This window comes from Arachis ipaensis, chromosome B3 (genome assembly GCF_059453495.1).
Source record: "Arachis ipaensis isolate K30076 ecotype BB chromosome B3, ASM5945349v1, whole genome shotgun sequence".
NCBI lineage: Eukaryota > Viridiplantae > Streptophyta > Magnoliopsida > Fabales > Fabaceae > Arachis > Arachis ipaensis.
The window spans coordinates 132,620,027-132,634,915 of NC_142438.1; the positions used below are offsets into that span (position 1 = coordinate 132,620,027).

Sequence of the window (14,889 nt, forward strand, 5' to 3'; positions counted from 1 at the left end):
ATAAAAAAGCGTTTCCAGGTTGCCATGTTATGTTACGTAGCATATTCGTTTTCTTTTGTGAAAGGGAAAGAGGCGACAAAGAAAAACAGCTTTGTATTATTTCGACTAAAAAGATTAGTAGAACAAACAGTCGTTTTGAAAGAGACATAAAATTCCGCCATACTTTCTCTTCTCTTTTTTCTTATTCTACTATTTTTTCCTCTTTTGGGTGATTGTGATTTCCGATATTTTAGATAATTGCTTTGAATTTCTAGCTGCGGAGTAAGTGCTCTTATCCCGTTACTGCTAAATTGAGGAGACATTTGTAAATTCTCGCATTTTATGACAACCATTCATATAGATTATTGTAAAACATGCATTATTCTGAATAGAGGACAGAATAAAAAAATGAAAATTTCAACCGATATATAAAGCTGTAAACTCTTATCTTTTCTTTTTTCTCTTAGGGAAAAAAAAAACTGAATATTATTTAGAGCCTTGGCTTATTGTAAGTACACAAACCGAAACAGAAAAGCGTAGTTCTTGGGTAAAAGATTGAAAATAGCAATGTAAATGAAAGTTGACTATGCAAGCACTCTAATTACAAAATTCTAGTGGTTTAATACTCTTGAAATAATGATGTTGATCAGGAATAATAACTAAGCAGTAAAGCTAGGTTCTATGTGATTATTCTTTTTAGCTTCAAAGTAAGTTCATAATAATAGACACCAGATAAGAGCTACAAGAATGTTACTTTTTTCTGGGTATGCCAATCTCCATTTCCAAAGCCACACAGGCACATACGATAAAACAATGACTAGAAACTCTTTCCTCTCAAAGATACTCAGCACGAAAAAGCAACAGTGAGTGAGAATGCCTAAGCAAAACCAGAGAGAACTAACAAAGCAAGCAAAGCACCAACGAAAATATACAAAGAAAAATGGAAAAAAGAAAAGAAAATGATATTACAATACAAAGTGGATCATAAGTATGTCATCTAAAGGTGACAAGAAATTATATTCTGACAACATCCTGGAGGCAATCATAGAAATGAGAGATACTGATCTTCTCTTTGCCAGAATAGATAGCTTCTGCAGATCCACCTTGAGCCCCTTGTGCTGCCATCTCAATCAACATGTACAGCTTCCTAATAGGCATCTGAAAATCAAAATTTAACGCACAAGAGACCCAGTTAGAATCAGTTCTTTGCAACCACTGGTTTCCCATTGAATAACCCACATATACAAATAAAACCAAGCTTCAACAAACCCTACAATTAAGCAAATGCAACATGAAATGGGTTACTCACATCATTCATTGCTTCTGCAGCAGCATCAATATCTTCATGAGCAAAAACATTCAACTGTTCTAGGACCTGAAAGTTTAAAGAGGACAGAAAATAAGACTTGACAGAAAAGATAGTTGTTAAGTCATAAGTGAGACGATCACTTAAATTTCAACAGATGAAACAACTGACTTGTTATCTAGAGAATAGAATAACTTCAATAATATCAGGCAACATTTGAAACTTTTTTGGTGCACGTCAATAGCCTATAAATAGCTTGAGTCGCATAATGCCACAATGTTAAGAACAAAACATGTTTACCTTCTTGGCATCATTTGTGTTCAAGGTAGGAACATGGTAAGTGACAGAGAAAGTATCACAAAATCCAATCGAGTCCAAGAAAGTCAATTCGCTTGTTGTACCAATAACCATGAGTTTTTTCCCCTGACAACACAGTGTAAAACAGTAAGCCGTGAGCAGCATCAGCATCATAAACTACACTGGTTTTTCTCAATTCCTTGAAGTTTATTCCTGTTTCTGTAAATTGTCTCGTACTGGAACATTGCCCGAAAAAGAAACTGAAAGGGTAAGTACAAATAGAACACCTTTGGAGGAAGCCGTTTGAGTAGGACCAATAGTGTCTGAGAAATCAAGTTTGAAAACCGGGGACCAATGGCTACGTACTCCAATAACCTATATATAGAGACCGTTGATCATATGTTTAAGGACCTCCAACAATTGAGGATACTAAAAGAAGGATCAACAATTCTTACCTCTCAATGTCATCAAGGACAATAACACTCAACGGTGACTTATATGCATCCTCAAAAACCTGTTGACAACAAGACCTTAGGATTTACATGATACAAAACCATATAAGGAAAATGCAAAAACAGATTAATGTTGCAATGCTAATGTATTAAGGCACATATACTTCACTATTGACTAAAACTAAAGCCTATCTTGCAAGGCCAAGAAATCCGTCTTCATAAATTATATAAACTAGACTAATACCTGCTCAATGCACGGAAAATATAGCCAAAATTAAAATTAAAAAATTTGACTATGAAATAACTAAAACATGGATCAATTGTCGTGTAAAAATTGAAAAATTCAAGGTTTTAAAACCTTTTTTTAAAATATTTTTAAGATGTTAATTAGATCATGTTATTTCTAGAGATTTTTTTTTTCAAAATTGTAAATAGTATAATAAGTTGTAATATCTTTATGTTATTAAGCTTATTTTATGCTTGTCTAACTATTTGCTCAAGAAATGAAAAATACGTGATAAAACATCCCCCCCCCCCCCCCCTTTTCTTTTTTCCCCTTTGTTTTTTTCCCTACAATATAAAAAAATAAGAACCATGTACCTTTTTGGCTTTTTCATCTAATACTATCATTCCAAGATAGATGGGGAAAAGACTTCTTATAATTATAAGAAAACAGAGAATGGCAAATAGCTATTGAGAGGCTACTTTGGTCTCTCTTTTAATATATTATACATAGACTCAGTACTAAGTAGATTTGAAGAATGGCTAAAATTCTTAAATATGACCAACCTTAATAATCTGTGCACATTTAGTGCTCTCATGTAGTCCAATCATTGTTTCAGCTGAAACCTACAAATTACAAAAGATCAAAATAAAAAAAAAAATCCAAAAATATTATTATATAAACTAGGAAGCAAACTACAACAACAGAAGCAATGCAGATTCATAAAGAGTAATATTCAAGAGAATTAGAGAACTTACAATCTTGACATATGGGAAGTCACTGTCAATACCAACAGTAGCTGCAAGTGCGGTCTTACCACTATAACAACAAAGTAATTTAGAAACATTCTATCAAAAACAATTCCAATGAAAATTAAAATGAAAATTCGCTTACCTGCCACTGGAACCTTCCAGAAGACAAGTAACAAGTGGGCTTCCTCTGCTTACTTTTACTTGCTCCACTAGTAGCATTGCTCTTTGATAGATGTGCTTATGTCGGTCACCACAGTCAACCATGCCATGGAGTCTATAAATCAAATGAAACAAATAATATTACTTAAAGCATATTTCCTGGTTTCTGTTTACTTCCAGACAGGCTTTGGATTTCCAATTTGCCAACATTTATTATCTAACTAATAGCTACTTTTGAAACAACTAAAAAAAAGGCATAAAACAGCTAAAAAATCAAAGAGATTTTTACAAAGGTAAAGGGACCATCACAAATAGCGAGAAACATACGAAAACTTTTAAAACCATCAAATTACGTGGTGCAGGACAGTTAAATTAAGGGACGGCAAGACTTGTTTTACTGTTCTTTTAAATATCTTGAAATATAAATTTATTTGGTAGTATAATAAAAAAGGAAGCATTCTAATGTTCAAATGAAGCAACGTGTTAATGGCTCTCCATTTATCATATAGCATACTATCAGCTAATTAACCCTAGAAGGGCAAATCTGACGGCACCCAATAGTTTACTTTTTATCCAAATTTTCGGAATGATAATAAGGCAAGAATAAATAAATGAAATAGCTTAACCAACTTCTGAAAATACTAAAGAATTCTGATTAGTACCTGCATCTTTCAAGATCATCAGTGGAAGCCCCAAATGCAGGAATAACTTCTTGGAGTGCATTCAAAAAGTCATCCATGGTAACCTTAATATTCTCTTCCTCAACTTGCTTCGTGAGATCCTCTAGACTCAGTTGTCGATTTAAAGCATATGAGACCGCACTTTTCACAACACCTTCAAGTTCTGCACCACTGTAGTTTTTTGTTCTAGCAGCTGCAAAAGATAAGGCAAACCCAGAGTAAACCTTTGCTGACCTTCATAATTGAACAAGTGTGATGCTGATAATTTTATTATCCACTTTTTTTGGCGAAATGATAAGTAAAAGCTTGACATCGGAAGTAGCTGATCTTGCTTCAAAATATTTATTAGTAAAGAATCAACCTAATCAAGATTACTTATTGATTACTTCCATCAAAGACATAAATATACAAACTTATATCATCCTAAATTTGCCATAATAAACACATACCAAGCTCTTGAAGATTCACATCGGGAGCAAGAAAAGAATTCTCTTTCATCTTGTTAGTATGAATTTGAAGAATTTGCAATCGACCATTTTCATCAGGAAGGCTTATCTCAACCTGGACTTCCAACCGCCCTGGTCTACAAGCAAAAGAAATGGCAACAACTAAGAGGTATGCACTACATATGCATACAGTTACTATAGGAGTTTATTATAAGAAATCAAAGCAGCAGTAGATTGGATAACAATTCCAGAATACAATAAACAATAGCATATCCTTGTTGAGTGTTCACAAATTTACATTCATACTTTCCACACGAAGCATATTTAAAAAACCTACAAGAAAGGAGGGAAAATTTAGAGACCTTAAGAGAGCCTCATCAAGCATATCCTTTCTGTTGGTCATTCCAATAAGCAAAACATTATTTAGTGACTCCACACCATCTATCTGCAAACCAATCAGATTGTTTATTAGATATGCTTATGACTAGTAGAGAGGAGTTATTATTTTAATAAAAAATGATTTAAACTGACCTTAGTAAGAAGCTGGTTCACAATGCTATCATGAACTCCAGTACCATCGCGAGTTGAACCTCTTGACTGCACTCACACCGAGGAAGATTGTGTGACTAAATATAGATCAGAGAATTCTATGACAATACAACTTTAAGCTCAATACTGCAATTTGTTAGGGATAAGGAAACTCGTATTAAATTAAATCTTAATATTTAAAATTCATTGTACTGCAATTTTGAGTAGTCAATGTAACTTAAATAAATCTGAAGAAAACTACATGAAAAAAATTTCACCTTAAAAGCTTTTATGACTCTAATTTAACTATCTACAAATCCCACAAAGGAGGGTCACATAGTATTAGTAGCATAGAAAATCTGAAGCATCTAATATTGACACAGAATGATCATGAATTAACAGTAATCAACAAATAGGCAAATAACACATTGCATGATTCATGTTGGTCCAAAGTTCAGAAATTCCATACCTTACAAATAGCATCGATTTCATCAAAGATAATTACATGCAAATCACTTTCATCCCCTGAAAATACAGTGATTAAGAAGAGTGAATTATCAGAAAATTTAATCTTAAGTACATGCAATCTGTGTTTCTCTATCACCTCGGCTCCTCTGCTCTTGTTCAGCATCCGCAAAAAGGTCCCTCACATTCTTTTCAGTTTCACCAACAAATTTGCTCAAAACTTCAGGGCCATTTACAATCTAGTACAGCCACACAAGGAAAATTAAGATTGTACAAAATTTATTAAGCACCAAATGGTAAAAAGTTCAAGAAAGCTTATTCCAAGACAGTCACTAGTCCAGTATGAGACACAATTAGAAGCCGTCGCTGCTTCCAATTGTATCAGGAGCAATTTATTACTCAAGTACAAGGAGTAAACCTTTGGTTCCTTCCCATTCAGAATTTTCCCAATTTGCCGGGCCATAAGAGTCTTTCCAGTTCCAGGGGGGCCATAAAGCAACATGCCCTTCACATGCTTGATCCCTAATCTGAGACATCAAAGTATTCAAGTAAGAAGACGATATATCATAAAATAGTGCATAGGTGGGTGACAATATCAACATATTACTTCGATGTCACGTGGGGAGGGAAAACACGGGAGGCAAAAGCTCTTCGAAATATATCTGCAAACTCTGCACTCAGGCCTCCAATACCCAGAGACTGAAGATTAAACTCTTTCTGCTTAAAAATGTTGCTAGTGGCAGCCTCACGCTGATTGACAATCTGCAAAGCGAAAAAATGCAATTATTATTATAGCTAGTAGGGTTCAATTAGAAAACTATAATAACACATCACTGTAATACATACTAAAGGATTGTTTATTACAACACAGGAGCAGATATAATAAAACCAATACTAAATTACTGCACATGTTGAATGACTATATGAAATTCATAAGATTTTCAAACATATTGTTTGTATGAATATTCTAATGTGAAGGTTAGCATAGCACTCCCCAAATCAAAATGAGTGACCCTAATCATCACAAGCTAGTTAAGCCATAACCATTCAGAATAATCAAGAGGAGAGGGTTAGGGGGAAAAAAGAAGGAAAAAAAACCAGTTAAATGTCAAAAACAAATTGGAAACTCACCTTGATTCCACTATCACGTGCTGTTTCAAAAACAACATATGTGTCATCTGAGATCATCCCTCTTTCAAGAGCATTAGTCTTTTCTTGACCCTCAACAGCAGCTTGAGTAACTGTGAAGCTATAATTATTTCCATGATACTCAAATAACACTTTCTGCCCTACTGTCATAACCTGCATCACATAAGGTCCAACTTAAATACATATTAATCAAGCAACGAGAGATGAATGTAAATAACAGGAGCCAATAGAGGGACCCCTATTACAGCATGTTCCAAAACTTCATATGAATTAAAAATTAAGGTCAGAAGAGAAGAGAAGAAAGTTGGAAAGGGAAAAACATGCACGAGGGAGACAATGAAAAACAACAGCACGGGCAACCTGAGAAACATTAGAAAATGAATTGATCTTCCATTCAACCAAATGTAAAGCACAAATCATGATTCACATAAAAGATACAACCCTGATAACCCAACCGCCTGGCTTTCTTTTGAAACACTCTCTTTCCCCTCCTTGTGGAAAGGCTAAAACAATGGAAAATTATCTTCTTCCACATAGATGTAGGAAAATAAATAGATAAATAATTTATGACTAAGACACTCCTTGCAAGTTAAGAAAACCAAATAGAACACCAATAGTTCCCTTGGCATTGGCATGCTAAATTAAAGACCAACTATCACTTGATTAATAATTTAATTATATTATCATAAGCACATATTTATGCAAACAAAACAAATTAAGTTGTGCAACAACGAAGAGACATCTTCCTTTCCGAAATCAAATTAGTATTATTTAGAGACCACAGGACCATGTCTATTTCTAAAGTTTTCATAATCAGAAATTAGGGAAACTATTAGATCAGTAAAAAAAAAAAAAAAAAAAAAAAAAAAAAAAAAAAAAACTAGAATTAAATGAGTAATAAGCAATAACTAAAAGGCCACAAAAACTATCACTTATGCACACTCAAAATTGTCCAAGTAATGACATGGAACATATAAGTAGCCTAGAGAAGGACTAACCTGGTTTGCGAACCTTTTCCGAAGTTGCTTAGACAGTTGGGGAGCATCAATCTACAAGCCAGACAGAGCATCATCGGCAATTTTAAATCCTAGAGCAGTCCAATTGGAAACAAACAAATCGGTTAACTTAAAATTCAAACGTACCTGTTCACTCTTTGCTCCTTTTTTAATGAATTCCAGTTCAAGGGTTAACAATGCCAGGTCGAAGTTTTCAGGTGGCACAAATCTATTAACAACAACACGAATCATAAAAATAAAATAAGAGTAATTTATTAAAAAAACATAGAAAAAAAGAAGAAAAGAAAATCACCTGGTGACAGGAATGGATTCAGCAGCGGAGACTTTAACACAGCGACGTTGAATGGAATTGAGAGCAATCTGGCCACTGCGAATGTTCTCATGAGCTGTATATCTCAGTTAAGAACACAAAAAGCAAAACCACAAATCGAACCTATCCAATGCATTGACATTAATTCACTAATCGACATTACCATAACGAATTTAACAACGCAATAAAAAAAATAAAAATCCATGATCAAATTATACGTTAAGAAAACTGAAATGAAAGGCGGTGGCGAAGGATATGAGAAAGAGAAGACGAAGGAGTCGCCAACGAAGGCGAGGAAGAGGTTGGAGCGATTGGGGACGGCGAAGTTGCGGAGATCGGAGGAGGAACAGAAGGCGAGGTTGGTGAGGGCAAGGTCCTGCGACGGCGTGTTCGTCACCACCATCGATGTGGAGCCCGACGACGAACCGAACAGCGACGCCATTTTAGTTTATGTTTCCTACCAGATCGGAGCTAATGGCAATGGATCCCTTCCCTTGATAGATTAGATATATGCCTTGCGCGGGAGGGAGACCGAGACACAGTACAGATGTAAGATTAATCTAAGAACAAGAGCAATAGAAATAGTAAAATACAAGCTTATTAGAATGCATTTTCTTTCAAGACATATAAACACTTCTCTTTTTTATTTAACAAGTAATAAATGTGATCCGTGACTAAGTGTAATAAAAAAATAAAAAAAAAAACTTAAAATTAATACATTAACTAAATAAATTTAATTTCTTGAATGTAAGAAATAGTATATTCAAAGGTGTAGTTTAAACTCGTATCATTCATTGTAATGTTTACAAAAATCCTTGGGAGTAGCAATTTTTAATAATTTTGTTTGATATTTGGCCAATATAAATATAAATTATTTTTAATAAATAAATTTTATTTATTAATTTATATGTAAAAATTTTAATAAAAATAAAATTCTACATCCAAGCAAAATTCTTATTCAAGTTTATCCAAGTTGTTGTAACAAGGAAAAACTATCAAAAGTACCCATAAAGTTTACGAATGCTGACAAAAGTATCTATAAACTAAGGAAATTAACGCTGTACCCATGAAAGATGGGTTTCGTAAGACAAAAGTATCCAAATTCTAATTTTTTTAATAAAATTCATAAACTACTCCACCCTCAACCTCAACTCACTTTTTCAACCTTCCATAACCCAACCTACACCTTTAAAATTCTTGCCATGGAGTCCAAAACTACTCCTACAACAGACCAGACCGAAATCAATGGTGGTGGTGGTGGTGGTGGTGGTGGTGGAGGATCGGACCTCAACCGGTTTAGTCACAAGTTTACCGAACCTTCTTTCTGCATGTAGCAGTACCACGATCTCTCTCTTCTCAGGTGCACGATGACGGTGTTTTCCTCGGTTGGGTCAAGCGTGCTACGACAACGTTCTCCTCGACTGGAATAGGCGCACCACGGCGACGTTCTCCTTAGGTTGGGTCACAGGCGTGCGACGAAGGTATTGAGCCACCTTAAGAGTGAGGAGGAAGCAGTGAGAGGGGAGGAGATTGACAGTGATGGGGTAGGTGGGTGACGGCCGGTAGCGGGGAGGTAGGAGGAGAGATATGTGATTCTGTAAGGATTTTTGAGAGAGGAAGAAGTGAGGAGAGAGGAAGAAGTGGGAAGAGAGGGAGTGACGGTAGAATGGGGTTAGAGTGGGGTAGTTTGGGAATTTTATTAAAAAATTAACAAAAAATTAGGATTTGGATACTTTTGTCGTACGGAACCCATCTTTCATGGGTATAGCGTTAATTTCCTTACTTAATGAGTACTTTTATCAACGTTCGTAAAATTCATGGGTACTTTTGGTAGTTTTTCCTTGTAACAACTTTTCAAATCACGCTCTCCTTCTCCTCCTTGTATTTCTTCTTCCAAATTCGCTCTTCTTCTTCTTCTTCCAAATTCGTGTAAGTTCTTCTTCTTCTTCTCTTCCTCTTAGAGATTATCAATTCAATTCAATTCAATTCATAATGAACCGAATATGTTATTAAGGTGAACAATTGTATAGTACTAAATGAACGGAACATTATCCATTATATAAAATCAAATTCATAACAGTTTTCTGCATAATGAACTGAACACGTTATTAAGATGAAATAATTGTATAGTACTAAATGAACAGAACATTATCCATTATATAAAATCAAATTCAAAATACATGTGTCTATAATTTAGAGATTATCAATTCAATTCAGAACACCTGCGTCAATTCAATTCAATTTAACAATTGCATTCTATTCAATTCGATTGAAAAAATAATCCATTAGCAAAATGTTGGTGTTGTTGGTGATGTCGATAACGAAAGAGGAGAAGAAGAAGAAGAATTTGCGTGCGCGAAAAAGGAGGAGGAGGAGGAGGAGGAGGAGGAGGAAGAGGAGGTATACGTGAATTTGAAAGAAGAAAAAGAGGACGTATGCATGTATTTGAATAAACTTGGATGAAAAAATACTTAGATGTGTAGCTACACCCTTTTAATAAATGTATGTATAAACTGTATTGACTTGCGTATATAAATTCTGCTAAATATAACGGTGCAAATTATGTTATTTTTGTGTGCAAATTCCTATAAAGAGTAAATAGTCATTTCTAACTATAAAAGATTAAAGCACGGATAATACTGATTATAACTAATCTAAATAAACTTGTAACAATGAAAGATTATATTCTTTTGACATTTCTAACCAAATGTTAATTTATAAAAAATGACGTTAGTTTTCAATCCTACGTAGTTTGTTGTCGTAATGTAATATCATCTAAATTCTTCCTTTCTCTTTGAATACTCTCTTTTATTTCTTCTTCTTATCTTTTTTTTTTTTTAAACAGAAGCTTAACACAACAACGTAGAGTAAAAGAAAGAAACAATTTCTTTTCATCTTCTTTACCTAATCAAAATCCTAAACTCTAATTTGTAAAGGTGGAACGAAACAAAAATAAAAAAAAAATAAAATGGCATAATTAACATGAAGATTTAGTCTAAGATAAAAATTTGAAAACAATTTTAAATGGCTGAAAATTAAAAGGTTTGAAAAAAATATTTTTTAATTGGCTAATTTTTCATCTTGGACACAATCTTTTGCAAACTTCATCATTTCTATGAAACTCTAGTTCTTCTGTCCCGTTTTCTATTATTGAAACATAACCCAAAAATTCAGTATAACAAATATTAACAGCTCAAGTTACGAAAAGCCAAGTATATATTATTTAATAATCTTTTTAAAGACTGTTAGTAATAGAGATTCAAAATCACGGGACAAGAGACAGAGACATAATATAATGACTTATTGAGAGGAAGAGTAAAAGTTGAAGCTATGGTGATGACTCTTAGAAAGGGATTGTGGCATTTCCATTGTGGACGTCCAATGCCCTTTGCTACTTTCGTCAACAACTTTTCAATAAAGCGGTTACGTTCTGCTGCAATAGGGTTTCGATTGGCTTCACTTCAATGTGGATTGGTTCATTCTGAGACACCAGTGACAATGGATGGTGTGTTGGAAGTGATGACCATGGAAATGAGAATGGAGCAAGGAAAGATTGTAACATCTTAATTATTTTAAGCCTTACCTCATGTCGTAAAACAAAGGTTAATTAAAGGTTACGACAATTCTAAATCTTATACATAAATATATATAGAAGGAATAATAATTCTAAAAGCCCGATAAAAAAAATAAGCTCAAATACGGAATTACAAAATACGAACGTTCACACGAAGCTACAAGCATAAGAGACAAGATCCACTATGTGAGATAACAAGATATATGTAGTTATATAAGAATATAATAATCATAAGATACTAGCCACAGCCCGCGGAATTTAGGTCGACTAATTAACTACTAACATACAGAGTTTTGAAAATAAAACAACTTATACAGAATATCTCTCATAAAGTAAGCCTCTAAAGCAAAATAAAATACAAAAGTGAGAGTGCTAATAAAAATAAATTAAAAGACTCCAAATACATGATAAAGGTCCTTCACTCTGTCACCATCAAGCAACTCACTGAGGTGGGTTGTGACCTGCATCTGAAAAACAACAACAGAGTATGGAATGAGAACCGGAGATTTTCAGTATGATAACAGTGTCCAGTAATGTAAGATATAAGACCCCAGGATGCCAGAAGCAATCCTAGAGCTTCATATCCGTCATAAGATTCAACTTAAAGCATACTAAAATTAAAACCATAACTTTAAAACCTTTATAAAAATAGGTAAACTAACTTAGGGGATTTCTAACTATCAGTTCACCGCTGTCCCACAGCCTTCTCCAGCCTAACCGCCACGCGATTCCATCGCCACCGTCTTTCGATCCTCCTCAATCCCAGTAGAAAAACACAGGTAATAGCAATGCAAGTAAAGTACAAGTATAAAAATATATATCAAGTAATTCAAATAGGCAATTGGGCATGTTATACAATTAAGCAAACAATACAAGTCGACAAAGCAATCAAACAGATAGAAAATGCACATGATGAATGCCTGTCCTATTGGCTGTGATATCACATTGTCGGTTCAACTGCCAACCCGACACATCTCCATGGAGATGTCCCCCTTCGGAATCATAATGGGAACCCCCCGAGATACGGTGCTCGGAACACCGTCCAAGATTTTGTGCCTGCACACTCTAGTGATCCGAAGGGATGCGAGCGGGATACTATTGCCACGGACCTCACATCTCAATGTAAGCGGGACGAACCACCGTCCTTACACCGCCGCCGCTACCTCGACAGGCGGGATCCAACCAAACCGTCCCTGCCAGGCGCATAGCGTCTCAACAATCTCAGTATAAAACAGTGATTCAGTGGTTTTCAGAAATCATTTTTCAATATATCATAGATCCATCACTCAATTTCGAGTCCCAGACTCATCTCAACCACTGCCAATCCATAATTTTCATTCCAAACTCATTACTTCACCGCTTTTACAATTCATTTACTATTCTTCCTTCTCACTCTACCAAACCCATCCTTAGTACACCAGAAACCTAAGTCTCTGTTCTCTGACTTTTCAAGAAAATACCAAATAATTCCACCCAAGACCTTCTCTATGTTTTAACATAAAAAACGAGCCAAAAATTCGTAAATAGGTGTCACAGAAGTTTACAAGCTTGTTCGAAAGGTGAAACAGTTAAAAACAAGACTTTAGTTGAAAAACAGGGCATGTGCGTACGTACAGAGGAGTGCGTGCGCACGCCCTGGAGGATTTTCAAAGTGTGTGCGTACGTATAGAGGTGTGCGTACGTACAGAGAGTAAAAATTTCAACTCTGTTCATCCGCACAAGGCGTGAGTACGCCCTCAACAGAGTGCACCTTCCAACGTGTGCGTGCACATAGCTTGCAAAACTTCGTTGGTTGTGTGTGCGCACAGAGCGTGCTAGCGCTCCCATCAGTAGCCATATCCCCGTGTGTGCGTGTGCACAATTTCAAAAATCCACAGGGTGTGCGTGCGCACACAAGCCAGAAATCACAAATTCTACAGCATTCACAGAATTCAGATTTCAGACACCAACTTTCAACGATCATATCTTTCTCTATAAAATTTAGATTTCTACAAAATCTATACCGTTTTAAAAGTTCTTTAAATTATCTTTATTTTGATACAAAAATCATTCAATTTCAAAAATCGTAGCTCAAGATATGATCCGTCGAAGTTAGCCAAAAATTCATTTTTTACCAAAAATCTCTAAACCTCAATTTTACCAAACTCTCAATCCAAAATCATTTATTCCATATTCAAAAGAGTCCTAATGTACCTAAACCATATTCATATACCTTCAAATCATTCCACAACCTATCAATATACAATTTCACCAATTCCATCCAAAAAATCACACTTTCATGCCTCAAATTCTCAATTATTACAACTCAAAGCATCATTTATCAACATCAATACACTTCATAAATCATTATCAACACCCAATTTCATCATTTTTAATCCCACATCATAAATTAACTTCAACATTCATCAAAATCACACCTTCATCAAAATCATCATATTATCAACATTTATTATCAACCAATTCAATCTTATTCTAAGGTCTACTAGTCTAAGTGTCTAGAGATATTACATGTTACATAAAAGAAACTAAAACCATACCTTGGCCGATTTTCAATATGCACAAAACACCAATTTGAGTCCAAGCAAGCTTTCAACCCAAAATTAAGTCACCAACAATTCACCAACTAATTCCAACAAGCATCAACAACCAATTTTTCCAAGCTATACACATTAATTACCACAAATCAATACCTAGGGTTCATCAAAATCACAATTTCACAAGGTAAAGAGTTTCCTTACCTTTTTCGATGGTGTTTGGGGTACAAACCATCAATAACCCAACCTTAAGTACTACCTAAACAATCAAAACACAAAAATTCATTCAAAATTATTACCCACATTTTCGGATTTTTAGGGCAGAAGGAAAGAGATGAAAATTCGAAATCTCACCAGCAAATATTAGATAGAATTAACGGGTTTGATGAGAACTTCGCGTAGCCACTGACGGCACGTGAATCGAAGCACCGTAACTCGAGTTATGGCCACCGAAAGTTGTATGTGAATAGTAACACTCTTTCTTCTCCTCTCTTCTCTTGCAGCTGCTAGATTTAGTGTGTGGATGGGTTATGAGCTGAAAGGACTCATTTTAAGTGTATTTATATGTTGGGTTTGGGCCCAATTTAGGTCCAGTCCAATTCGTTAGCGTTTTTGGCCCGTTTGGCACAATTTTGGGCCAAACCTTTAAAATTAGTACCTGATTTTCAATTCTAAATATTTTTCTAAGATTTTCTACTGTTTTTAATTATTCTCGCACAGTCCCGGACATACTTCAGCCGGTAGTACCGGTTAATTTACCGGTACATATTTTTACGCAATTTTTCAAAAAAAAATTACATTTTCCAACTCAAAAAAATATATTGAGTTCAAATATCATATTTATATTGTTTAATTAATATTCTAAAACCTTGAACCTAATTCAGGAAATTAAATTATTATTATTATTTATTCGCTAATTAATCGATTAATTAATTCGCGGTTCTTACAAATATGGTGGCTTAGAGTTTTGATTTGGTAAAGAAGACGAGAAGAATATTAGAGAAAAAGAAAGGATTTGG

The 14,889-nt window shown here is 34.7% G+C and overlaps 1 protein-coding gene and 1 long non-coding RNA gene across 3 annotated transcripts; both read right to left on the reverse strand.

Annotated features, from left to right (window-relative positions):
• Positions 1–672: 672 nt before the first annotated feature.
• NSF (AAA-type ATPase family protein) lies at positions 673–8,350 on the reverse strand. The gene is made up of 21 exons (XM_088509543.1): positions 8,019–8,350; positions 7,745–7,839; positions 7,579–7,660; positions 7,435–7,485; positions 6,419–6,589; positions 5,895–6,049; positions 5,706–5,814; positions 5,427–5,526; positions 5,292–5,347; positions 4,826–4,891; positions 4,657–4,739; positions 4,298–4,431; positions 3,831–4,041; positions 3,152–3,283; positions 3,016–3,076; positions 2,824–2,883; positions 2,038–2,096; positions 1,870–1,957; positions 1,586–1,708; positions 1,289–1,354; positions 673–1,137 (listed from the first exon to the last, which is right to left on the reverse strand). The coding sequence occupies exons 1-21, from the start codon at positions 8,202–8,204 to the stop codon at positions 994–996; spliced, it is 2,232 nt and encodes a 743-aa protein (XP_088365669.1). The 5' UTR covers positions 8,205–8,350; the 3' UTR covers positions 673–993.
• Positions 8,351–11,593: 3,243 nt separating this feature from the next.
• Positions 11,594–14,385, reverse strand: LOC148572489 (uncharacterized). Of its 2 annotated transcripts, none has more exons than XR_015906941.1 (4): positions 14,225–14,385; positions 14,075–14,129; positions 13,874–13,996; positions 11,594–11,803 (listed from the first exon to the last, which is right to left on the reverse strand). It is a non-coding gene; the product is annotated as an uncharacterized LOC148572489 (long non-coding RNA). The 2 variants fall into 2 exon arrangements; XR_015906942.1 differs by lacking the exon at positions 11,594–11,803 and adding an exon at positions 11,844–12,091.
• Between the last annotated feature and the right edge of the window lie 504 nt (positions 14,386–14,889).